The sequence below is a fragment of the Thermobia domestica genome, chromosome 8, assembly GCF_964235325.1.
Source record: "Thermobia domestica chromosome 8, izTheDome1.hap1.1, whole genome shotgun sequence".
In the NCBI taxonomy this organism is placed as follows: domain Eukaryota; kingdom Metazoa; phylum Arthropoda; class Insecta; order Zygentoma; family Lepismatidae; genus Thermobia; species Thermobia domestica.
In genome coordinates, this window is record NC_137461.1 from 71,245,701 (window position 1) to 71,271,209 (window position 25,509).

Sequence of the window (25,509 nt, forward strand, 5' to 3'; positions counted from 1 at the left end):
AAGAGATAGAGTACCGGTACGATGTGTGCCGTGCCACTCACGGGGCTCATATTGAACTTTATTAAATTGTTAAAACAAACGTGAAAATGTAAGCTTTCCAATCATGTATAACACATGTATGTACGTCTTTTACTTATTTTGCCTCAAAACCCCGGCGGGGCTCACATTGAACTTTATTAAATTGTTAAAAACAAAACTTGAAATTGTAAGCTTTCCAATCATGTATAACACATGTATGTACGTTTTTTACTTAATTAAAATATTTTGCCTCAAAACCCCGGAGTTCTTTTATAGACACACTGTATTAAGTGACTTTCTATGAGGGATAGCATATATGGCAGCAAGTGTAAATGCATTTATAAAGTGATTCGATCTTCATGTATGTAGGAGACCCGGATTCGATTCCCGGCGGGAGCTCATGTGGTTCGGATTCCGATAATCAGCAGGTCCACGTTTCATATAGCCTCACTGCTGAAAAAGACGTTAAAATCAACTCAACTCGATCTTCATGTATCTAAATTAAGCAGGTGAACAGGTCCACAGAATTAAGTGATCAAAACCTTACACGCAGTCAACGGAACAAGCGTTCTCTTTAATAATTATGTAAAATAGATTGTAAAGTTGCTGTAAATTTACATTTACCGTAAGTTATTTCTAAAACGCATTTATTTATTTTGAAGTTGTTTTCATCAATTGAAAGATTGAAAAAAAATGCTGTAGTGATTATTCTGCACCCTCATAACTTAACACGGCCCTATGTGTATCTATTTGATTCACAGTAAGGTTTTACAGGTGGACTACTACGTGTATCTATTTTCCTCACACATATTGGCTATCCTCTAGGGTCTGTATATCTGCTAGATTTACAGTTTTCAATTGACTAAATGGTTCAACTGGAAGCTTTGGTCCCTGGAAAAGAAAATGTTGACTTGGGTCATGAAAATTTCAACAGGTTGTAGCCCTGTGACACCACTTTCCGCGCCTTTATTGTTACATATTAACTGCCCAGGGTGAACTATGTTTTGGTTACGAGGTACTTTACTCATATAGACCTGGGGATGGATGTGTTAAATAAAAAAAAATAATAATTACGTAACATGTCAATAACAGTTTATTGTATACAGAAACTACTTTAGCATGTAACAGCTGGTATTAGGACAAACTACATTTTCACATAAATGCTCAAACACTTGCATTTTCTAATATGATACATTCACATTACTTCAAAAAGGAGAAGAGAGATTTGGCAACACAGTGGTCGACACAATGGAAAAAGTCTATAAGTTCCTCAGTGCAGGTTTCCGTTGTCTTTGAACGGGAATTCACTCTCTCATTGCATTCTGCTAACTTTTGTTGTAGCTCGCTGCATTCGGATTCACCGGTACAACGTTCCTAAAATAAATAAATAAAAATAACAAAGCATTTATTGACTGAATGATACTGTAAATTTGGGTTAAATTATGAACAGTAAATTACAGAGGATAAACACGAAAACAATAGTTTCATGGCAATCCACCAAAAGTTCATATAGTGGCGTACGAACTTCACAATGATTTAGCCAAAAGAATATAAATCAGAATATAAAAATTATAGAATCACAATGAAAATGTTCAATTTCGCCCCACGGCTGTCTCAGTGGAGGACGAGTTCTTAGTCAATAATACCAAACCAAATCGAAGATTCTCTGGTAGCATAGAGGCAGGTGCGTGATGCAATTATATACTGTGAAGGTGTAGAAATCTATTCCTGTTGATCGAAGAATCCTTCTCTCAGTTCGTTCAGCTCGGAGACTATAATGAATGCCACAGGAACGAATCAAAGGTGCAGGGGAAAGTAAAATCAAAAGTGAAAAAAGACAACTAAGTGCGGAAGTTAAGAAATTGGAAGCAAAGAAGAAACAAATGGAATTATGTTACAAACAAGAACAAGACGCTCTCGTAGAACAAACTGAAGAACTGAAAGGAAAACAAGATTATGTTTAAAAAATGTAAATGTGAGGTTTAACATGTCTCATAGTTGGCAATATTAGGACTGATAGTGGGTCACGGTGATCCCCTTCTATTTCATAGGGTCCTTGGTTCGATCCTAGCTCGCGTCAGATGAACTTTGTGGTGGACAAACAGTGTATGCGTGGGTTTTCTCTGGGTTCTCTTGTTTCCTCTCACTTTCTTCATTTCATTCATTCCTCATCATCACCACAATCTCCTTTCGCCTAGCCAGCATGAGCGTGGGACGTAAAACTTAAAGATTTTATTTATTTCATTTTAAGGCTGATAGTAATAAATCTCAGGGAGAGTTGACAAAAGGCAATATATTCTTAACAGCATGTTATATTGCCTTTTATTCTTTTTTTCAATCACAAAAAGTCTAATTGCAATGTCAAGGTATGTGGTACTGTACCATACACACATTATTATATACTTAAATATTAAATTTTGTGTAAATAATTATTCATATTGAACATAAATATGTAAATGAAATTAAAGGAGTGTGTTGGACGGGTATGAGAATGAAGGAGACCATTAAAAAAAGTGTATGATAGAACTTATCCTATATATATATTCTTATTTATATTCAAGAATTCATGTCACGGAAAACAAGAATTTGTGTCAGGGAATTCCATCTTCACTTTTCTGTGGGAACACTGTATTTGATGATATCCGTTAGTGACAAAAATATATGGATTTCAGTTGAATGAAACGTACGATATTCTAGGCCGTTCCATTGCTAATGTAAAAGTTCCGGTATGGCAATTGCATATCTTTCTGCAAAACCGCTGACTATTCTGTGCTCCGACCGCGTAAAACACGATTTTTTTTTTTTTTTTTTTCACAGACGGAGCATACATGGAAAGTACAACAAAAGCCCTTAAGGTTCTATTCCCAAGTATGCTGCATATCACCTGTCTGGCACACACACTACATAAAATTCCAGATAAGTACTTCTCATGTTTCAGTCGTTGATCTTCTCGTGTCAAATTCAAAAAATGTATTTCTAAAAGCTTCCTCGCGAGCCAGTGCCTTTCGTGAATTAGTTCCTGAACTTCTACTTCAGCCCGTCTTAACGATATGGGATACACACACTATAGCTGTTCTTTATTATGCTAAGAACTTCGAATCCATCAAAAGAATCACTCATATTTTGATAAAGATGATGCGTCTTCAATTAACATTGCTCGAAGTTTTCTTACGAAGAATTTCTTGAAAAAGGGCCTAGTTTTCATTCCAGCATCTTGCAAAGTTGCCAGTTGCTATTAACAGGCTTTTATCTAGTTCTCTGAAAACCTTCAATGATGTTAATGATCTGAGTGTTACGCGTGGTGACAAGGGAGCACACATACGCTCAAAATGTGATTGTGTTGTAAGTGCTAATCCAGATTTGGAACAACTGAAGAACACTACTAGTGTTATGGCAGGTGATGCTTACGTAACTTTTGACAATGACATGAATCCATTCCAAATTACTTGTTTCCAGTATGCTCCAGCGACATCTATAGATGTGTAGATTTTAGACATTGTAGAATTCTATGAAGTTGTTAATAATTTCAGAGAACAAAAATATGATATAACTTTATTAAGTGAAAAAAATGCTACTGTACTGTAAAACACCTTTATTTTGGTGTTTCTTGTGCTTTGAATGTTTTGTAAACTGCTAAGGGAATTTCATGTTAGTAAAGTATGACAGTTTTATTGCGGTCATCATTTTGTTTCATTATTACTACTGATGAATGACTAATAGATAGATAGACGCAGAGGCGGACTGGGGCGCCCGGATACCCGGAAATTTCCGGGTGGGCCCTGTCGTCTGCAAAATCACTTAAGATATTGCTCGATTAGTTATAACTATTTCAAAACTCCGTTTTCGTTCACAGTAACCAGTGGTGTAACTAACGGGCCCGAAGTGCTAGTGTAGGGAGGGCACTAGTGAAAGGGGACCCCTGCCCAACCCGTAGCCTTGTTTGTTGAAAAATCAATAAGACAATAAAACAGTCTTTAAAAAAAATACCAGGTTATCATAAAATAAGTATCGCTGTTCAGAGAACTCTTGAGACGTAACCACTCGACAGAATGCAACCAAACCTGGTAGTAGTATATTTGGAAACATGCAGAAGCAATTGATGTAGAAAAGAAAATTAGTTCCAATTTTCGCCACCAGAGGTAATTGTGGCGCTGTACAACGCCAATTAAGTGCAGCGTAAAAGAAAAACGACACTAGTGACGCTCCAGGTGCTTCCTCACGCCTGCATGTGTTACAGATTTTAGCGCCACTATGTGCCAGAAGTGAGCTGATGGTAATCCGATGTTGGCTTTTTTTCTTCCCTCGATGCCTTGTGATCAAGGTGTTAAATTACATTACTTAATCAGGAATCTTTATACCGTATCTAGATCACTTCGTTTGTATCTATCTTACTACAACAGTAATCTACACAAAATCAATACTTAGTAAATCTTGAATCTTGTTTATTCTTTATCTGTACCTTTATCCTAGTTACATATAAATCTCTTAAAACATATTACTCATCATTATCATATCTTCTTGTAATCTTGAAATCCTAAATCATATCTTACATAACATCCATAATCTATATCTTCGTTAAATCTTATATCTTTCTATTTGCACATGCTACTCTCTTAACTACATAACGGTCTAGTATTATCTTTGTAAGCACTTTGTGCCATTCTCCATTATCCAATATCCAACACAAGGGGTCCCAGGTTCGATTTCCGGTGAAAACACGTAAGTCGGATACCATCTTATCCTGTAGGTCCCGTCCTTAGAACGTCATCATCATCTCATACGACACCAGTCATAATGGATTTTTTTGCCCAGGGACCTTCATGTCATAGACCTGCCTTTGGGCAGAACCCCACATCACCATCATTGCCTATAACACATCACTACACCATGGGGTTACTAAAAGCAGTACAAATCAATGCCACGCGGAGCATAATTATGGCTTTTCTTTCATTGAATATTAATAATATCATTTGTTTTCCATACCCACTTACCGTATATAACACTGAACAGAAACAATAGCCTCTGGAGGTGATATTTGACAGTAACCTTATCCTGTAACTTTGGAGGGAGCTTGCAGTTTATGATCACAGGAAAGTCTAACATTTAACTTCGTTTTCGTAAGATATCCAAGAATTATAAAGGACGCTTTAGCTCAAAAGCCCGCTCCCCCGTAAATCCGCCACTGACCTCGGAGTATTAACAGCGTTGGTAGTCAATGCCACGAGACTCACATGAGAGGCAATTACAGTCTTTCTTATCATTTAGCGTCACTATTGTCGTTTTTCTTACACGCTGTACTTATTTGGTGTAGTACAGCGCCACAATTACCTATGGTGGAGAAAATCGGAACTAATTTTATTTTCTACACCAATCGCTTCTGCATGTTTCCAAATATACTCCTACCAGGTTTCGTTGCATTCTGTCCAAGTGGTTACGTCTCCAGACTTCTCTGAACAGCGATACTTTATTTATGATAACCTGGTACAATCCGCGGCAAAAAACCTGCAACATGAGCATATAAGTTTATTGTGAAATGACGAAGTCTTTTGCTCCAAAATAAGTGTGCACGGTAGGAGGCGGACGTTTATCCTGGCGTGATTCGTTTTACGTAGACGTTATGTTCATTCCCTGTGCTGTTAGGAGTAGTTTCACAATAAACTTACATTCTCATGTTGCAGGTTTTTTGCCGCGGATTGTACATGTAAGTTATTAACTCGAAAATGTAATCTCGTCCAGAATTTATGTATCCAATAATGTGCAATCGATTACATATAAAGAACATGGAGCTGATTCTCCTACGGTAAGAAAACCGTGTTATACATGGAGCTGTTGGACGCGAGTGGTGGCGATAAATGATGGTCCCTGAGCATACCGGTGATGTCAGAAAATGGTCCCGAAGCCCCAGAAATCGGCCCCCGAAGTTTCGAACTTAAGCCCCTTCTATTCACCAATGAAATATGTAGTTCTTGGACGTGGGAAGTGGCACTGAAAAGGTCGTGGTCCACTGAGCACAGTGATGGTGTCACAAATTGAGCCTCATGATCCCAGATATCGGGCGTCGAAAGTATAGGGCCTGGTCCCTTCTATTCACCAACGAAGCATGGAGGTTTTCGAAAGGGTCGGTTTCCCGATGTCATAAATCTGGCCCGGGTTCCGAAGCCCAAGAAAACGGGCCCAAAGGATGTTGATGCCATATTCTCAATGCTTATGGCTGAAAAAAGTAAGTTTCCTTATTATATTGCCCCTGAATGTTGTTCAATCGAACATTACAAGACAATACTTATGCTGCCTATCAGTAAGGTACAGCGCAATATATTTGATATCGAAGAGAAGGGACCTGAGCCCAAACATTGAAATTCTGCATGTTCTTATCCAAGAGTAACGAAAACATTGCAAAGCTGTGGCAGTTAACAGGGCATTAGATTGGGACAATTTCTTTTTATCGTATGTATAAAGTACACGGAAAATAGTGGACCCCAATAGAAATGCACCACTCCTTCCTTGCAAATCTTTAGTTTTTAACTTATAAATTATTATTATTATTATTATTTACTTGTTTCCAAAACTCGGGTAAAAAGAGATCTCAATTGCTGATGCAATCATAGTTTTTTTTTTTTTAAGTTCGAGTCGATAAAGAGGAAGGGGGATAGATGGGGTTTCTAATTCGGTATACCTAACAATAGTGCACGAAAATTTACAGAGTGCACCCGCGTAGCGTAGTCGCTAACGCTCTCGCCTTCGGTGCAAGCGGTCCCGGGTTCGATTTCCGGTGGGGCACTCGGTCGAAAAAGTGTAAAAAGGCTTTTTCAGGCCAGCCATCCTGAATGGGGTTTTCCTCTGCCGGGGTGGTAACTAACTTTTAAGTTCCTGGCTGCTTCCTTCCTTTCCCCGGATTGTGTGCTCGCCGAGGGACGTCATCCCTTAAACGTGACGGGCTAATTCGCCTTCGTTGCCGAAAGCCCAGAAATCTATATCCTAAAATCCCTAAAATTTACAGGAACCCATTTGCGAATAATGCGGGGTGTTGGCATACAAATCCAGGGGAGATTAAGTAATAGATTTACAAACAACAAAAAATAAATCTCTGATGCTTCTTGTCTTGATTCTCGCCGATTTACTGATTTACTAAATGAGGGTGTTTCAGAAGGTGCATTGCAAGAGAGAGCTGAAAAAGTTCAGTTGAGTTTTCCTAAAATTAAAAAACTCCGGAAAACTCTGCCAGGCTATTGTGATAAAGCAAATAATGAAGACTATACTGACATACAACCTGACGTAGATTTTGCAGAATGCGACAGTTCTACTAAGTGTAGTGCTCGGAGGGCGAAAGTGAACCTGAGGAATGCCTGCGTTTCAGAAGACCAGTCTTATCAGATGTGCAACGAAAATCATTCGTGTAAGCAGTGTTACTTGTGTTGCTACAGGTTGCTACTAAAGTATAACATACATGTTTCCACTTTCCAAACAGTCTACTGTACACAAATATTTAATAACTCGCTCAGTTACTCAAGTATTGTGTGAGCGAGCATTCAGTTATCTTAAACTAATTAACACTCGTACACGTTCGTCTTTGTCAAATTATATTCTGGAATCATTTATGCTTATGGCCATTGAAAGGAAAGTTCTGCAAAAAAAAAAAATCTCTAACGATGAAATTATCGATGAAATTGGGAAATCTTCTGTATTTAGAAAAGAGTTGCTGTAAAAGTTGGTTTGATAAATGAACTTTGTTACTCACGTATTTTATAAGAATTGCAAAACGTATCAAAGACATGACTGACGTTACGATCTCTATGTAGTCAATAAATATGCGAATTTTTAAATCAAAAGTTCGTGCTGTTCGTTCCGGTTTTTTTTCTCTCTCTCTCTCTCTTTCTTGATTTTGAGAGGGTGATTCCTAACTGCCGTTAGTAGAAAAAATATTTTTGGCTGTAATGCTAATATATGGTAGTAATGTTCCAATTTAAGAAGTGTTTAAGAAGTCAACAAGAACTTATTTATCAAATAGTGTGCTCTACCAAAAATGTTTTAAAATCGTTTCTCTAAATTTTCAGTGTTTTCAAAATGTTACTTTCTTGTTTCTCACCTCCATAATTGGATGGTTACTAAATGTTCATTATATATCATGCAAAAAAATCTACAAAGACAAACTATTATTTTACGCGATAAAATTAAGTTCATTATAATTAGTCACTCATTTGCATGTACCATTCATGAAAATTAAATTCCTCATAATTTTGAAGATGGGAAGATCATATTCAGATTTCTTTCAATATAAACAGTTGCTGCTTTGAAGGGACCTGTACGATTCATTGCAAAGATTTTCAGACTAGAAAATAAAGCGAAATAATACTTGGCTATAGATACGCATACACGGGAGGCGGGGGTTTAGCCATCCAAGTCTCCAGCTAAAGGTCCATTCCTAAAAGGACAGTCCTAACTCCAGACCTACTCGGTATTCGTCACGGCCCTTAAGCATCATTCTCCGGGTGGGTCCTTGTACTCCCAGTCCGCCTCTGGTTAGACGTCGTCTCTTACTAACTGCGCAATTTGCAAGTTTCCAGAAATTTTAATTTTGTTAAGTACTAACTGCAACTGTAAAATGAAAACGTTATTTCTTACGATCTATATCTTTTATTCGATTAGTAAACCAATTATAGACGATTTTTTTCAAAAGTACTTGTTTGTTTGTTTTATTTTGCCATTTTACATGCCATTTTTTATTTCACAATTTCTGCCAGCTATTCTGTTTTTTTTTATTTTGTCATTAATTCCAGGATCTATAAATTACATTTAAAGACATGCATTATCAGGTAATTCTAACAATGATCCTAATAACGAAAACAACCTTGAACTTAAATCCAAAGATTAGCTACATCTTTAATTAAAAAATGTAATGCAAATTACGAAATAAGTACTTTAGTTATTTACATGAGCGTTAGCGATTTACTTTCAACTACAACATAAAAATGAAATACCCTTAAAGTGTCCTGAGGATCTACAAGATCCTCTTCTTCCAATGCGGCACACTCGTCATCGACCTCATCGGCTTTAACAACTGGCACAGGGTTTGGCATCTTGCTACTAAGAAAGAAAAATACTTCCTATTACAGGCATGAAATAATGCTATGGACTATTTACGCACAATATGTACAATTTTTACTCACGTTATTTATGAGATTAAACTAATATATATGAGTGTAATCTCATAAATAACGTGAGTATATCAAATTTTATTGAGCCATTCCATGTGAAATCAACCAAATTTTCAGAAAAAAAAAAAAAAAAACTCGTCGTCTCAAAATTGGATGAAATTTGTGTACATGTAGGCACCTGTGAGAGAAGATCATGTACCAAATTTAGTCCTGTACCGCCTGTAGTTTCAGACTGCAGGATGGTAAAACATGGACAAATTTAATGTTTTTTGTAGAACCTTGTTAGCTTCAATTGGTCATATCTCCCGTAAATATTGAGCTAGAGAGAAAAATAATATACATTTTGAAGAGGAAAGAATAGGCAACAATATATGTCAGGAACATTTATTTGAAAGTAAAATATCATTTGCCGGGAAAATTTGGAACAGTGGTATCTCAGAAAGTGTCCATTTGATTTCCTTGAAATTGGATATCAAGGTAGCCCCATATGTCCGGCATAAGTGTACCAAATGTCAATTTGGGCCAAGAATGGGCTTGGAGTCTACAATGATATTCGTGTGACCATGTCGAGAGAGGCACCTGAGGTGACAATGTGGCTACTTGCCAATTTGTCAGTACTGGAGAAGTAAGGTGTAATTGACGTAGCAGTAATGTTTTTCTGGTGCAATCTGTAATTCAGTAATCCTGGGAAGATGTTTGGAACATCTCATTATCAATCAATTGTAGTACATTGTATTGATCTAAATAAGTGAACATTCCAGAAGGTTCTACAACCGTTTGGAATATGCTAGAAAATTCTAGAACCGTCTGGAACATGATAAAAGTTCTACAATCATATGGAACATTCTGGAATATGCTAGAAAGTTCTAGAATCATCTTGAAAGTTCTAGAATCGTCTGGAGCATTCTTGAAGGTTCGTTACCTGTATAAAAATAGAGGACATTGCATGCCAGTAAGCTTTTAGATCTAGACTGGCAAGTCTAGCTGCAAGTGTCTATATAGTGTTCAAGTATAGCTTGTGAGATTACAGTGACTATACAGTACATTTCCGAGTATCAGTAGTGGATAGTTCAGGTGCAGCATTACCTGTAACTATGTACACTAAAAAGCTGCATTGCTGCTTAGGTGATTCCACTGTCAGCATTGCCACGTCTGTACTGTGCCAATCCATTTGGTAGTCAAAGCAGTAAGGTGAGGGTTGGATTTCGCCCGGTGCAAACGTGGATGGCAGAATTAGCTCCACAATTCAAAGCTCAGAGTCTGAATAAGGTATACAACAAGTGCAGGAAGGAATTAAGTAGGCGCCATTCCAGAGCAGCTGACATACAGGCAAGTGATGACCAAGAATCGTCTGATAGGCAGTCTCTTGTGCAAATTTTGATCAGCCTTTCACATCACCTGACGCAACAATTGACGTATTGAACCAGAGCCTTCAGATACTTGGTGCATCACCAATTCAGAAAAAGAAGCTGAAACAAATGTGGTACTCCAAAAAGAAATTGAAATCTATAAGCAAATCTTCAGGGAACACCACCACAGTGTCGCTCATGTTGCAGTCTGAAAATGATGAGGAAAAGAGAAGTGCAGAGTCAGAAATTTTTAACCAACTGAAAGGTGCCTTCCATTTCAATTCAGGCAGAGCATGTACCATCACCATCTCAGATATTGTTGAAACTTTCTTTATAGCAACTAGACATGTTTTTAAGAGACCCATATTTTTTTGTTTTGTCGAAAAAAATTTTCCCGCCAAGTAATGGGCCATCAAAGACGGGGAGTACAATTTATGAATTGTAGAAGACATGGAAAACGGTCAACTTCGGAGCCTCACAATTCGGCTATGGAGACAGGTAGAGTTATAATTCTTGTTGTGGTATGTACATAGGGATATAAATAAACTATATTTCATTATAGTTTGGTTTGCGCATGCGTATCTTTTTGTACATAAATTAACAAATGAACGTCAATTTATCTGAAAAGTCGAAGTTTGCGAATTTTTTTCGAGCACTTCCGGTTCGAATTTTAAAATTCTGTTTTCATGGTTGGTAAGACCTGGTTACCCGCTTTCCGGAAAAATTTTTGTATCGCTTCTGTGTGCAACCGTTTTGTCGCAAAAAATTCGAGAAATTGTAAAATTTTCAAAAATCGCCATTTTTGGGCGCCATTTTCTCGAAAACACCATCTTTTAAAATTCTGAAATTTTGTCAGATGGTTCAACTTTACATGAATAATAAACACACCAAATACCATTCTCGACCAATGCTTCATGAATTAACTGCAGCCTTTTAAAGTTAGCGAAATTTCGTTAACTTTGATGTCACAGTTAGCAACACTGGGAACAATAAAGGTGCAATGATTTGATGATGTTTGTGGTTCACATTCATTAAATGAAGAATAAAAGGTTTTCTTGACTGTTTTTTTCATTATTTTGATCAAGAAGGCTCTCTGAAATAGTAAAATGAGCCTCCCCCTACTCCTCCGTTTTCTTAAACCAAAATAATCTGAGGCGGAAATTACGATTACGAAACACACAAATTTTAAATTCACTTGAAATGGCCATCCAATAAATTCTGATGATCTACAAAAAGCCTGAACTATTACCTCAGTGATGATTTGGAATGCTCCAGACAGTCTCAATTAAGTGCGATGTCATTAGTGATCGAAAAAGGACAAAAAGTTAAAAAAAAATCGAAACGTTTTCTTACGCGTTCCAAAGAAATTTACTGACTTTTTAAACAGAACAATCCCAACATAAGAATGAGTCACTCAGAATTTTACAGTATTCGACTAAAGTGGGTCAGTCCGCAACCTGCGAGGGAAGTGTGTATGTGTGTGTGTGTATTGTGCAAATTTTAAGTTAGCTGCTACTGCAATGCTACAAATCAAAAGTGCAGCCTGTATTGAAGCTGTCATGAGTGACCTATTTCCTTTAGTAGTATGATCCGTAGAAAATGACAACTGTCTTCTTTAAGAATGTGATGAATGTTCTGGAGTGGAAGGAATAAGTGTGGAGTCTTTAATTATTGATCCTGATGAAAATGAAAGTGTCATATGCCATATGGGAAAACAATTATCTCGTTAAAATACTGTGCCACTTTCTGTTTTCGTATCGTACATTGCTGGTTTAACTGTAAGAATTGTAATTCATGACTACATCAAGAAAATCCAAAGAGAATTAATTGCTACCGAAAAGCACCGTATAAAATTTCAAGATACAAATTCTATTTTACTTCATTTGGACTTCGCTGAAAACTGGACTGTTATTCTGCAAAGTGAAATTCAGTTATCACCGGAATATGAAACAACTGACAGTTTTGTTGTAATAAACGACGATAAAACACACGATTCGGTTCATGTACTCATAGCCATAGACAAGATTCTAAAAATACTCGAAGAAAAGCGAAAATATATTTTATAGAAAAAGGTTTGAATATGTGAAAATAAGTGTCTACACTTTCCCAAACCGTGTCTGTGATTTCTGATAATGCTGCATCCCACTTTAAAAATCGCTTTCAGATGTTCGAGATGCAGACAGGTCCGATAAAGCAGTGGTTTTGCAGTGAAACCGGCCATGCAAGGGTCTGTGCGACGGTATTGAGGGGGGAGGTGTAAAGAATGTGGCAACGGGGCATAACCTTAAGCAAAAACAGATCCACAGTATTAAAACCGCAGAAGAAAAAAAAAGAAATCTTCAAGTTGTACGTCCCACGCTTATGCCGGTTAGGCTAAAGAAGACGGTGATTATGAGAAATGAATGAATTGGTGGAATGCAGAAAGTGGGAGGAAACGGGATAAACCCGAGAAAACCCACGAGCACGGTGTTTCTCCACCACAAACCCCACACGGCGCGAGCTGGGATCGAATGAGGGACCCCAAGCACCGGAGGTGAACGCTCTACCACTGAGCCACCGCGTCTCAACTAAAACCGCAAAATAATTCGTGAGTATAGTGAAGGACAAACTCCGGGTATTACTCTCGTTTTGTTGTCTGGAACTGAATTCGACGACTTCCGGAAGAAAAAAAAGGGAAAGTATGCGACCGGTAACTGGTATTCAACGAAGTCATTTTCTCGAAAACACCATCTTTCGGAAAATGGCGAAGTTTTTATGGCAGTAACGGGTCACCATGAACTAACTTCAAGCTTCCCCCTAAATCGATCTTCTGCAATTCAAAGTGTAGATTTAAGAAATCTGCAAAAAGGAACTTTTGTTACATACATATATGTATGATAACCAGTGGTGCGTAGCAGAAATATTATGAATAAATCATGAATTACGTGAAGTTGAAGTGCTGTTTATGATTCTACATGGACCTTCAGCATTTGTGACTAGAGACAATGTGCTACGCACGGGCGAATCCAGGACGGACTTCTGGAAGGGGGAGGGGATAATACTGCTACTTAGAGATACTTTTAAGAGCTCCAAACTCTGAGATCGGTTTTATTTATATATAAAATAAAGAAGTTTCTTCCCCCTAGATCCACCCCTGGACGAGTTGTGAGTGAGCCAACACCTATTGGAGAACCGGCACGGTTACATGTTGTTAGCGAAGAAGACACCAAGCAAGCAAATGATTGGTCCACGTAAAAAAAAAAAAAAAAATAAATAAAAAAAAAATAAAAATAAAAAAAATAAAAAAATAAAAATAAAAAAATAAATAAAAAAATAAAAAATAAATAATAATAATAATAATAATAATAATAATAATAATAATAATAATAATAATAATAATAATAATAAATCAGTGAAATTTTGTTTTCGAAGACCATTTTAAGTAAGTGAACTAGAAATTTGTGCGTTTCGTAATCGTAATTTTCACCTCAGATTATTTCGGTTTAAGAAAACGGAGGAGTAGGGGGAGGCTCATTTTACTATTTCAAAGAGCCTTCTTGATCAAAATAATGAAAAAAACAGTCAAGAAAACCTTTTATTCTTCATTTAATGAATGTGAACCACAAACATCATCAAATCATTGCACCTTTATTGTTCCCAGTTGCTAACTGTGACATCAAAGTTAACGAAACTTCGCTAACTTTAAAAGGCTGCAGTTAATTCATGAAGCATTGGTCGAGAATGGTATTTGGTGTGTTTATTATTCATGTAAAGTTGAACCATCTGACAAAATTTCAGAATTTTAAAAGATGGTGTTTTCGAGAAAATGGCGCCCAAAAATGGCGATTTTTGAAAATTTTACAATTTCTCGAATTTTTTGCGACAAAACGGTTGCACACAGAAGCGATACAAAAATTTTTCCGGAAAGTGGGTAACCAGGTCTTACCAACCATGAAAACAGAATTTTAAAATTCGAACCGGAAGTGCTCGAAAAAAATTCGCAAACTGACTTTTCAGATAAATTGACGTTCATTTGTTAATTTATGTACAAAAAGATACGCATGCGCAAACCAAACTATAATGAAATATAGTTTATTTATATCCCTATGTACATACCACAACAAGAATTATAACTCTACCTGTCTCCATAGCCGAATTGTGAGGCTCCGAAGTTGACCGTTTTCCATGTCTTCTACAATTCATAAATTGTACTCCCCGTCTTTGATGGCCCATTACTTGGCGGGAAAATTTTTTTCGACAAAACAAAAAAATATGGGTCTCTTAAAAACATGTCTAGTTGCTATAAAAAAAGTTTCAACAATATCTGAGATGGTGATGGTAGAATTTTATATTTTTTTGCCTGAGTTGAAATGGAAGGCATCGAAAGAGAAGTTCAGCATATGCACCAAACGATCAGATCAGATCAGATAATGATTCTTACACTTCTGCCAAGAGTTGGCCAGTTAAGAAAATTGAGAACGAATTTACTGTGACAAATTACATGGCTCGTACTCAGGGTGTCTACTAAAATTCCAAAATGAAATTTCATGACTTTTTCTTTACCAAACTAAAAAATTTCGTATATTCTTTAGCACTTATTTTTATCTTATCTCTACTTTCAAAGACTGTTCCCTGGAGTGATAAAAACTTGGTGTCTTCTCACAGTTGAATAAACTGGTTAGATGCGTAGTTAGTTTCGGCGATGTGATGCGATTTGCATCGTCACTGCTCAATGATGCAGCTGAAGGACACTCTCAAGAGCGAATTAGATCGAATTTTCATGCATGCAATAGAAGCGAACTTTGCTTGAGATTTGGTAGCGTCTAAAGCCGACCACACACATTGTTGGCAGTGATTTTTAACGTTTTGTAGAACAAAATTTTCCAGTATCTACTTCTATTTGTACAGATATAAAAAATCGTGAGCCAAAAGTAAAATTTCGTGACTTTTTCTAGACTTTCATGACCGTTTTCTGATTTCATTACTTTCGTGACCGATAGATACCCTGATACTACAAAGAAACTTGTTAAGGAAGAAGGTATCCTATAAACTCCAAACCCAAAGCCAGGACGCTCGTTGTCTGAAAAATGATCAAAGAAATCCATGCTTTCTACAACAGTAATGATGTTAGTCGTCAGATGCATTAAAAAACTGTTCATCAACAAGGAGTGAGAGTCCACATGCAAAAACGACTGATCCTGATGAACCTGAAGGAAGCATACTTGCTTTTAAAGGATAAGAATCCTGATGGCAAAATTGGATTTTCCAAATTTTGTGAACATAGGCCACAAAATTGCATTCTGGCAGACGCAAATGGAACACACACTGTGCACCCTTCGTCAAAATGTTGTCTTGATGCTTACTGGAGCAAATATTGACAAGATGACTAGGGGATGGAAGGACATACATACAAGGACTATCTCAGGCGAATGGTGTGTGATAATGCAACAGGTAAGTGCAAGCTAAATGAATACTCTGAATGCCCAGGGAAAGCGCATATTAAGCAGAAACTTATGGCGCCAATGGACGGACACATGATCGAAGAGGTGACCTACAAACAGTGGGTTTCTATTGATCGAACCATGCTGCAGACAATGACTAAATCTGCTGACGAGTTGTTGTTATTTTGCACCCATTTGTAGCCTAATTTCGTGAGGAGGGTGTACTGAAGCACATAAGCGCGGTGATGATATCTGAAGTCCTCAGACATTACACTATTGCAGCTCATCTATTCAAAAAAGTGCAAATCTTGAAAGATAAATTTCCCAATATGTAAAAAATGTGTTACTTTTCTGATGGAGCTGCATCTCACTATAAGAACCGGAAAAACTTTATTAATATCTGTATGCATTCCCACGACTATGGTATGCCATTTCTTTGCAACCTCACATGGCAAGGGAGTGTGTGATGGTATTGGAGGTGCACTGAAACGGAATGCTGCAAAACCAAGCCTTCAAAGACCGTACACAAATCAGATTATGATTCCACGCCAATTGTGCAACTGGGCCACAGATGACAGCAAGGATGCTAAAATGGTGTATGTATACTGCACAGAGGGGGAACATGAAGAGAAAGCCACCTTCCTAAAGGACAGATTTAATGCAGTTCGACAGAGTCCTGGAACCCGTAAATTTCACTCTGTGGTTCCTGTGTCTCAAAGTAAGTTCCCACTTAAAGTACCACTTTAGAATCCATATTCTGTCGTACATGTTTGGAGTGAAACTATGAAATTCTCTTGTTGCACAAAGGAAATCCGTGAAGACCAATCTGCGTTTCGTGAGGAACACTTTGCATTGACAGTCGCTTATATTTCGATTTCTAGAAAGGAAATGTAAATAATTTCGTAGAGTAACAAAGAGATTGCTAATTCTACATACAGTAATATAGTATAAATAAAATCTCCTATTATACTTAGGATGCAAGGGCCAGTCGTCCTGACAAGATTTCCTTAACTTCCCTCAAAACATGTCAAGCAAATACTAGGACAGTACCGCAAAGCAGGGTGCCAGAGATGAAAGAAAGTGGCTTTATTAACCCTTTTGGCACAAACGCTGTGTCACATATATAATCAATTATAATCTCCTAGTGCCTATATGCTTGCTTTAACGAAATTTTCTTATGTCCAGAGGATATAACGTTATAAGAAAAAGCATTTTTTGCTCTTTTCGATCAAAGATATAGGGCAGTTGTTCTCAAACTTTCCGATAACGCGGACCCCCTGTTCATTCGGGAAGCGATCTGCGGACCCCCCTTGCAATGCTATCCGAAGTTTAACATGGTATTAAAAGATATATACTAATTAGAATTACCACTGACAAGAAAAAGATCAAGAAAAATAATGCAATAAGTAATTTATTCTAAAGATACATTATTGTTTCCTAGTGAACAAAATTTCAATTGAAAATACCGTAACTTTCAAGACTAAAAATCATTTTTTTAAAAAGGAAATTCACTTGATAAACAACGTTCTCAAATGTGGGTTCACTAATGTGAGGAATGAAATTCTTTGTTTTTCCACAATTGCATTGAAATCTGGTAAAATTTTTGTCACCATCAATCTTAGGTCCGATTCCACATTAGGCCCTTTAAGGTTTTAATACTGCTAAAAGCAGAAAAGGTCTGTTCACATAAGTGCTAGGGAAAGGCATCAACTGTTGCAATGCCTTTTGGACAATTCTTCGTACTCACAGCGCACACGCAAACCAAATTTGAGTCAAGAGTTACTCGCAGTGGCGGCTCTAGGAACATATTTTGCGAGAGATTTCTCATCGTTTTTTTAGAAATCCCAGAATTGGGGGAGGCTTGATATTTATAAGCACAGGAATGACTAACATTTTTTTTTAAAAAAAAATCTGGAATTGGTGGTAGTGATGGAAGCTTTTCGCCACTTGAAGATGAAATCCATGAACTTCCGAGGCATCGTATACAGTTAATGTATAACTGTTTTTGAAAAAGTACCCTAACAAAGAAGAAATTTCTCTCACGGTTGACCAACTGCAGGGCAGAAATTTAGTAAGGTAGGAAAACATTTAAATTTACAAACGTAGTTATAATTTCTAATTGCTTTCTTTTTAGAAACTGAAAAATACTTTTTGCTTAACAGCTATGAGTTCCATTTTATTACAACACATCTCAATTTTTATGCGCCGCGGACCCCCTGGATAGCTCCCACGGACCCCACTTTGAGAACTACTGATATAGGGTAATGATGTCCGTTGGGTCTGCGCTTGAAACGATGCCACGTTTTTAGCGGTAGCAAAATTAACTGCTATTTATGTGGGTTTCTTGCATTTTTATTAGCGAATGATAACTGAATGATGTAATTTGAGTGTAATGCAGGATATATAAGAAGGATAAGAGTGTTGTTACTGGTTTCGATTCTACGATAGTATCTAATTTGTATTTTCCTTCGAAATTATTCTAAATGCACGTATAAGCCATATTATTCTGAAGGTAGATTATATTCGGATACCTGTAGCCGGGACCACTCCAAGGGGGAACCAAATTTAAAAAAATAATAATAATCGAGGGAATTCCCCTATTTATTCCACATTTCCCTTTTTTGTACATTATGAACACATGTGCATGATACCATTTGAAAGGTTGTTTTATTCTGAAAATAATGGCTTAACAGCTATGATATTCGGATGTATAATACTGAAGCAGTAACTACTTAAAGTGAATATTTTTCTTTAAAAGACTGTAAGAATCTGAAAGGGTCAACTTTTTTTTTTTTAAAAAAAAAACTGAAATGTTGGATTTTTTTTTCTAATCTCATTTTCATTTACCAATTTGCTTTCTTAAATATATTTTACGACCAAAGCACCTTTGTAACATACTATACGTCACATATTCTACCAGATACGCAAGAAAAAAAATTAAGTTTTCTGGTATCCTTTCTAATGCAACTCTTTTTCGTTTCTGTGTGTAATTATCCAGATGTAGTGTTAAGCAAATTGAGGCAGATCATTAGTACTTTCCTTTTCTAAGTGAAGCGGTTGTAGTGTATTTGATTCAAAATATAGTATTCTATTACACACACACAAAGTATTTGTAATTATCATAAAATTTTGTTTCCCTTCTATTGCAACACTTTTTGGTTTCTGTGTGTGTACGTATCCAAATGTAGTGTTGAGAAGTCCTTTCTTAAATGAAGCATTATCGGTTTGTAATTAACTGACACATGGAGAAAGACATATTACTTCGTATCATTGTTTGTACTAATATGCAAGCGTATACTATAAAAACAATGATCGCATTGTTTTTCTCCTAGATTACAGCTGAACACCGTTACAGCTAATTTGGTCGTGTGGGAACGAAGGTCGTTATGCATGATTCCCAAACATTTTTCTTTTCAATGGTACTCTGTTCTGGAGATCTCCTTTTGATAAATACAAATTTAAAGCCAATTCTCAAACTAAGCGTTCAATTCAGAGTGCAGTCTTAAAGAAAAATCTCGGAAGCTGTGTACATGTGTTTTTTTACCAAACTTCGATCGGCTCTAATTTCAAATCTATTTGATCTAAGGAGGAAAAACTTTTCACACGTTATGACACTAGTACTACTAACAAGTGACGGAAGTTCCATGAAAATTTGAGATGGTGGGTTAAAAAAAGAGATTCTACTGCATGGTTTGACGTGAAATGACCCAAGCATAAATTATTCTCTCTGCTTTTCAACGGAAGTAAAAGAAAAGCCTTGCTGTTCATTGTTTACATAACAGTACAGGGTGTCTACTAAACTTCCAAAATAAAATTTCGTGACTTTTTTGTGACCTATTCTTTACCAGCCATAAAATTTCTTAACATTCTCAAGAGCAAATTAGGCCGAACTCCCATGCATACGATAGAAGCGTGCTTTGCTTCCATTTGGTAGCGTCTAAAGCCGACCACATACACTTTTGGTGGTGAATTTTGACGTTTTATAGAACAAAATTTTATAGTCTGTACTTATATTTGTATAGATTAAAAAAATGATGACCCAAAAGCTAAATTTCTTGACTTTCATGACCGTTTTCTGATTTCGTGACTCTTCCGGGGCTTTCGTGACCGATAGACGCCCTCCAGTAAATCCTTTGTAACCTCAGCACTAAAGTAGTAATATAAATTTTAAATATAGTTATATTTGAACTTTGCAAGCATTATTATCTTGCTTAAGACACAATTTCTTAACAAGGCATTCTTTTTAAAGCGAATTATAATTAAGGATTTGATGAAGTTTAACTACGTACTATACACTTTACAATTCCAGTCCCCTTTAAATAAAAACTGTACAAGCCAGTGACTTGTGTTTATAGTAGTTTCTCTTTTGTTAACAAGGTTTAGCTCGAGTTAAACGAAATTCATATCTCGGCTAGTTTTTGTGTTTTTTCATCGATTTGTACTATTTTCCTTACTCGATTGATAATGTGTTGATCTCCAGTTAACACACATTTTGATACAGACGTAGTTATATATGTATGTTTTGTTTTGGTTGACAGTTATACCATGCTTCTCTAGTCATTCATGGTTTAATACACTTTGGTTGGAAACGTACGATGAGTATACTGTTTGTATGTTGGGATCTCTGAGGGTAATTGGTCACGAACATGTCATCTCTCACAGGTGATCTTGAGAGTATGTGGTTTATTCTTTTGTTATTGTCAAAGGGGTGTTTCAGAATATTGTGAGTTTTCTTGATGTATGTGTGGTTTTATTTTTAACGCACATAAGTGTAAATGAGTTATTTAAATACTTAAATAATATTTTAATTGTATTTTTAAAAGGAGTTCGATGAAAATGAAGGTAGGAAGGTTACGTCATAGTCGTGTTACAACTCTGTGTCCTGCGGATTGGAATTAGTTCGCTATTTATTCTTTTAATTTTGGCGAGTTTCTTTCAGAAATAGCTACAATTAAAGATTAATTTTCCGCAGTTGGCGACCCCGAATTAGACCCATATGGACCTGTGTTCAACTTTGTATTACTATTTATTTATTATATTTTAATATATATTACCTAGAATTACTCCTCTTTCATTTCCGTTGTTCCCTCCTAACTTTTAATCACAAATACTTCCTATTTTCATGCTTTTTCGCTCTTCACGAGAACATATTTATCTGTATTATATTAGTGCGCAAAATTAGTAGCCCTACCTTCCGACTGTTAAGTGTTGCAAATAGAGATGCAAAAAAGCCGGCTTTTTTGAATCGATTTTTTTTCACATAAAAAGCCTGCTTTTTTATAAGAAAACGGAAATTTTGGCTTTTTTCATTTTCACGATTTTTCTATCTAAATAGCTTTCTTATTGTATACTCCATAGTTATAACCTAAATGTCATATTTCGCTATGGAATTCACCATCATGATGGATGGAGAACATGTTTTATGAATTAAGGTACACATAAAGTACGTAGTATTTGAGAGCAATTTTAGAGGCTATTTAACTTCTGAGTTATCGACCTTGTTTTTTCTTCTGTAGATCATTTCATTTTTAATCATCCATGTTTCATTTCTTCGAGCTTAGTACTCTAGCTTCTAGCACATAAATTAGAGTTCTGTTTTTCAATATATCCGTCAGAGTACTTCCACATTTGTTATATTGTAGCTGTGCAATAATTTACGAATAATTTTCCGAAGAAAACCTTGAATACATTTATACATTTATTTATAAACCATTTTATACAAATAATAAGTAGCGGATTTAGAAAAATATTTTAGGAGGGTGTCTCGACTGAAGATTTGTTTTTCTTAAAAAAAAAAAAAATGTATTTGGAAGGAGCTTGAAGTTTATGAAAACAGGGATAACTAATATTTCGTTTGTTTTAGAAATTACGTAATTTCGGGGAGCAGGCTTTAGTCCGAAAGACATCCCCTCACCCTAACCTCTTTCGCAAATCCGTTACTACTGGTAATTAATAATAACGATTTAAAAACAATAAGAAACGAAGTCGGCCAGGACTCTCAGTACACGCAGTATCTCTACATTTACAGATTGAATTAAAAATCTTTTGTCAGAATGGTCGAGTGCGGGATTTATTCCCAGACTTCCCGATAGAAGCGCAAAAGGTAACCACTCACTTATGGTTGTTGTGCAGAACTGCGTAAGTTGTGTTCCATAGTTTTTTCTTCTTCTTTTTATTTTTTTAAAAAAAGGAGAGGTCTGTAACGATATGTTAAATTCCTCTCGTTAAAAATTCAGAATCCTTCAGGATTGAGTAAACCGTGATGGTGGTTATATATTATACAGCCTTGAAAACCACATGCTCAGATGAACAGTTTATTACGCATATAATCCATGAACAGAAAATTCAGTACTTTCCCGATTATAAACCAATTTAAGGTTTATTTTCGAGCTTTTATATTATTATCTGCATCAACTACTAATTAAATGAGTTTTTGTGTTATAGAGAAGCGAAACAAAGTCCGGTTTATCAATTTAAAGCAAATTTTGGAAAAAGCCCAAAACTTCACAAGCAAAAAAGCGAAGCAGAAAAACCGAGTATTTTCCAAAACAGCTATTTTTTTGCCCGAGCCCTTGGATCTCTAGTTGCAAACTACGTACTATGTAGAAATAACAAAAACAATGAATTTTTGCCTTGTCACATTTCCAACCAGCTTTACAAACACTCTACTGATGATGATTTTGAGTTTAGCGTCCCTTTCAGAAGCGAGGCTACATGAGACGTGAACCTACTGATTAAACGTGGAATCCGAAAAGTGAGTGAAAGTCAGGTGAGAGGAACAGTTGAAATTAAGAAAATACTTTGTTGTTAGTTGCTTTGTAAGCGGCACTATATATGGAAACGAAAGGGACTATTTGGCAGAGAGGTACACTTGCTATGATTTATGGAAAAGGCGGTGTGGAAATGGTGCCTAAATGACAAGATTGTACCATATCGTGTTTGAGTTTTATCGTAATATACAAAAATAAGAAGTGTCCTATGTTGAAATTGTGTGAAAGGCATGGTCTACTAAACAAACGAACAGTTTATCGTCAGTGTGGAAACGAAACAGAAAAGAAGGTGAACATCTAACCAAACCTTATTTAGTACATTTTGGTAGTTTTTTGGATGGCATTTAGTCTCTCTCCCAAAATATGCAATGCATAAGCGATGCATATTAATACATATAAAGTGTTCCCGGGTTCCCCTGCTGCGCTCCTGCTCTGACTCGGTTAGACAGCATTAGTGCTTTTGTGGCCACCTAGCACAAAGTGGTTTGTGTTCTATGCACTAGTTTTTATGCCATACGTCCACACTGTATTTCCAACAATAATCAGTACCAAGTGATCCACAGTCACAATCTAGTATTTTGGGGGACAAATTAAATATTCTTTTTTCTTTCTTTTCGATTTTCGTATGGCCCCGCGATACAGCAGTAATGCTTTTATGTTCGTAAATGGAGTGTTACTAGGATGAAACCATGACAGGTGCTACTGAAACTTGTATAATTGATGAACCCACTTTTTTCACTACCCTCGCTTACCCACACTCCCTTCGGATGCACCCCCGCGCGGAAAAACCAGCTTTGCCCCGCCCTGACTTGGTTAGATAGCACAGACCTTTTTGGTAGTGACTTAGCAGTTTGTTTTTCACTGTAATTTTTATATCACACATTCGGAAGTCCTATTTATAGGCAAATCGTAAAAGAATTGTAAATTTTCAAGAATTACTTGTGGTGCTCCCTTGAATTTTAACTATGCTGAGATATGTTGCCCAATGGAATCCGGATTAAGTATAGCCCGCTCCCCCCAGTGATTTTAAACGAATCATAGTGATTCTACCGATTCATATTTGTTCATAATGAATCGGAATCACATGTTATAAGATTTGAGATGTAAATCTTGTGGTAAGGAAGCTTTAGTATAAGTAGCGGTAGTAGTAGTAGTAGTAGTAGTAGTAGTAGTAATAGTAATAGTAGCGGTAGTAGTAGTAGTAGCAGTGGTAGTAGTAGGAACGGGTTAGAAGCCCCGCAGGGGTTGGTTGGGTTCTGTTCCTGATATAAGTATTAGTAGTAGTAGTAGTAGTAGTAGTAGTAGTAGTAGTAGTAGTAGTAGTAGTAGTAGTAGTAGTAGTAGTAGTAGCGGTAGTAGTAGTAGCGATAGTAGTAGTAGTACCAGTAGTGGTAGTAATAGGAGTAGCAGTAGTAGTAACTCTTCCAGTTCCGATGAGAAAGAACTGGGGGGAGCGGGCTATAATCCTGGAATCCTTTTAGAGGACAATAAAAATGAAACTAGTCAAAGAAAAATAATTTTTTAACAATTCTTTTTGGTGGTGCGCCAAATGTAAACCAGTATGTCCATATCCTTGTATTGTGTATTCTTGGTAACTTGATATATAATGGAAGGGGGTAAGGTGCTACATTATTGGTTACCACCACATCATGATATCACTTACATAATAACGTATCAATAATATGGGATCTCATGCTACAACAGCTACACCAGTGCTGTGGAGCATTACCTCTGCAAAATTCGAAGAGCTGATCCTGTACTGAGCTTAAATTGTTGTTTATATATAAAATTCAAAAGACGATTCTTTCCTATATTGTGAAGTAACAAATTTGCTTCCTACCATTCTGCTCGTAAGCAACTTACACAGCATTAGCTTCATATATTACCGTATATATGATAATTTGTTATTAACTTAATGTAATTATCATTATCTTAGTTATTAAATACATGATTTACTCAAGAATTGTTATCTAAAATTGAGTTATTAATTTTACAATAACAAATGAATTCCTTACATTTTATCAACCTTCTCGGTTTTCGGCCTTCTCAGTAGCACAGACTACAAACTGAACAAATGCATGCACACCATTTCGCTCAACTTTTGTGTACGTCTTCTTCTTTGGAATGTTCTTCTTCTTCTTTGATATCTTGCCTCCCTGGCTCTCCCGGTAATTATAATCGGTAGCTTCAAAAGACAAAGATGGTAGTACGAGTTAAATCTTTAGAGACGATTATAAGATGTGAAATAAACGTGAATGTTGTAAATTTAGATGATAAGCGTGAAGAGCACGTAAACATAAGGTAAAAATGATCTAAATCACATTAAAAGAGCCAGGAACAAGAAATTTGTGGAGTATGGAGAAAAAAAGGAGCAATGTTGCTGGTATTGAGAGCAAGAGGAAATGTAATTAATTAATTGTGCCAGTATCCAGGCCACAATTTACATAGATAAGTAGTGAGTTTTCGAAGTAGAAATAACCGTTGAGGAGTAAAAAGAATATTAAGTCTGTTACGGCGAAAAAATGGAGGTAAGAGGGAGGGGCGTCGTGTTGGAGAAACCAAGATGGGGGAATGGAGAGTACAAGGATGGTGGCAATACCAACGCGCCGTTATAAACAAACTAACGTTGAAAATTAAATGTAGTATGGAGCGGAAAAATATCGATAAGGGCAGAGTCGTAGCTAGAGATTTCGGCACCTGGGGCGAATTAGAATTCTGTTCCCACTACATTTACCATACCGAACTTTTGCGGCCTCTTTTTTTTAATATAAAAAAGAAAGCTTTTGTTGTTATGTTATGC

At 36.5% G+C, this 25,509-nt stretch overlaps 1 protein-coding gene across 1 annotated transcript; it reads right to left on the reverse strand.

Moving 5' to 3' along the window:
• Window positions 1-1,088: 1,088 nt before the first annotated feature.
• LOC145692987 (cytochrome b-c1 complex subunit 6, mitochondrial-like) lies at window positions 1,089-24,866 on the reverse strand. Its single transcript, XM_081768615.1, has 3 exons — window positions 24,725-24,866; window positions 8,994-9,099; window positions 1,089-1,392 (listed from the first exon to the last, which is right to left on the reverse strand). The coding sequence occupies exons 2-3, from the start codon at window positions 9,090-9,092 to the stop codon at window positions 1,219-1,221; spliced, it is 273 nt and encodes a 90-aa protein (XP_081624741.1). The 5' UTR covers window positions 9,093-9,099; window positions 24,725-24,866; the 3' UTR covers window positions 1,089-1,218.
• Between the last annotated feature and the right edge of the window lie 643 nt (window positions 24,867-25,509).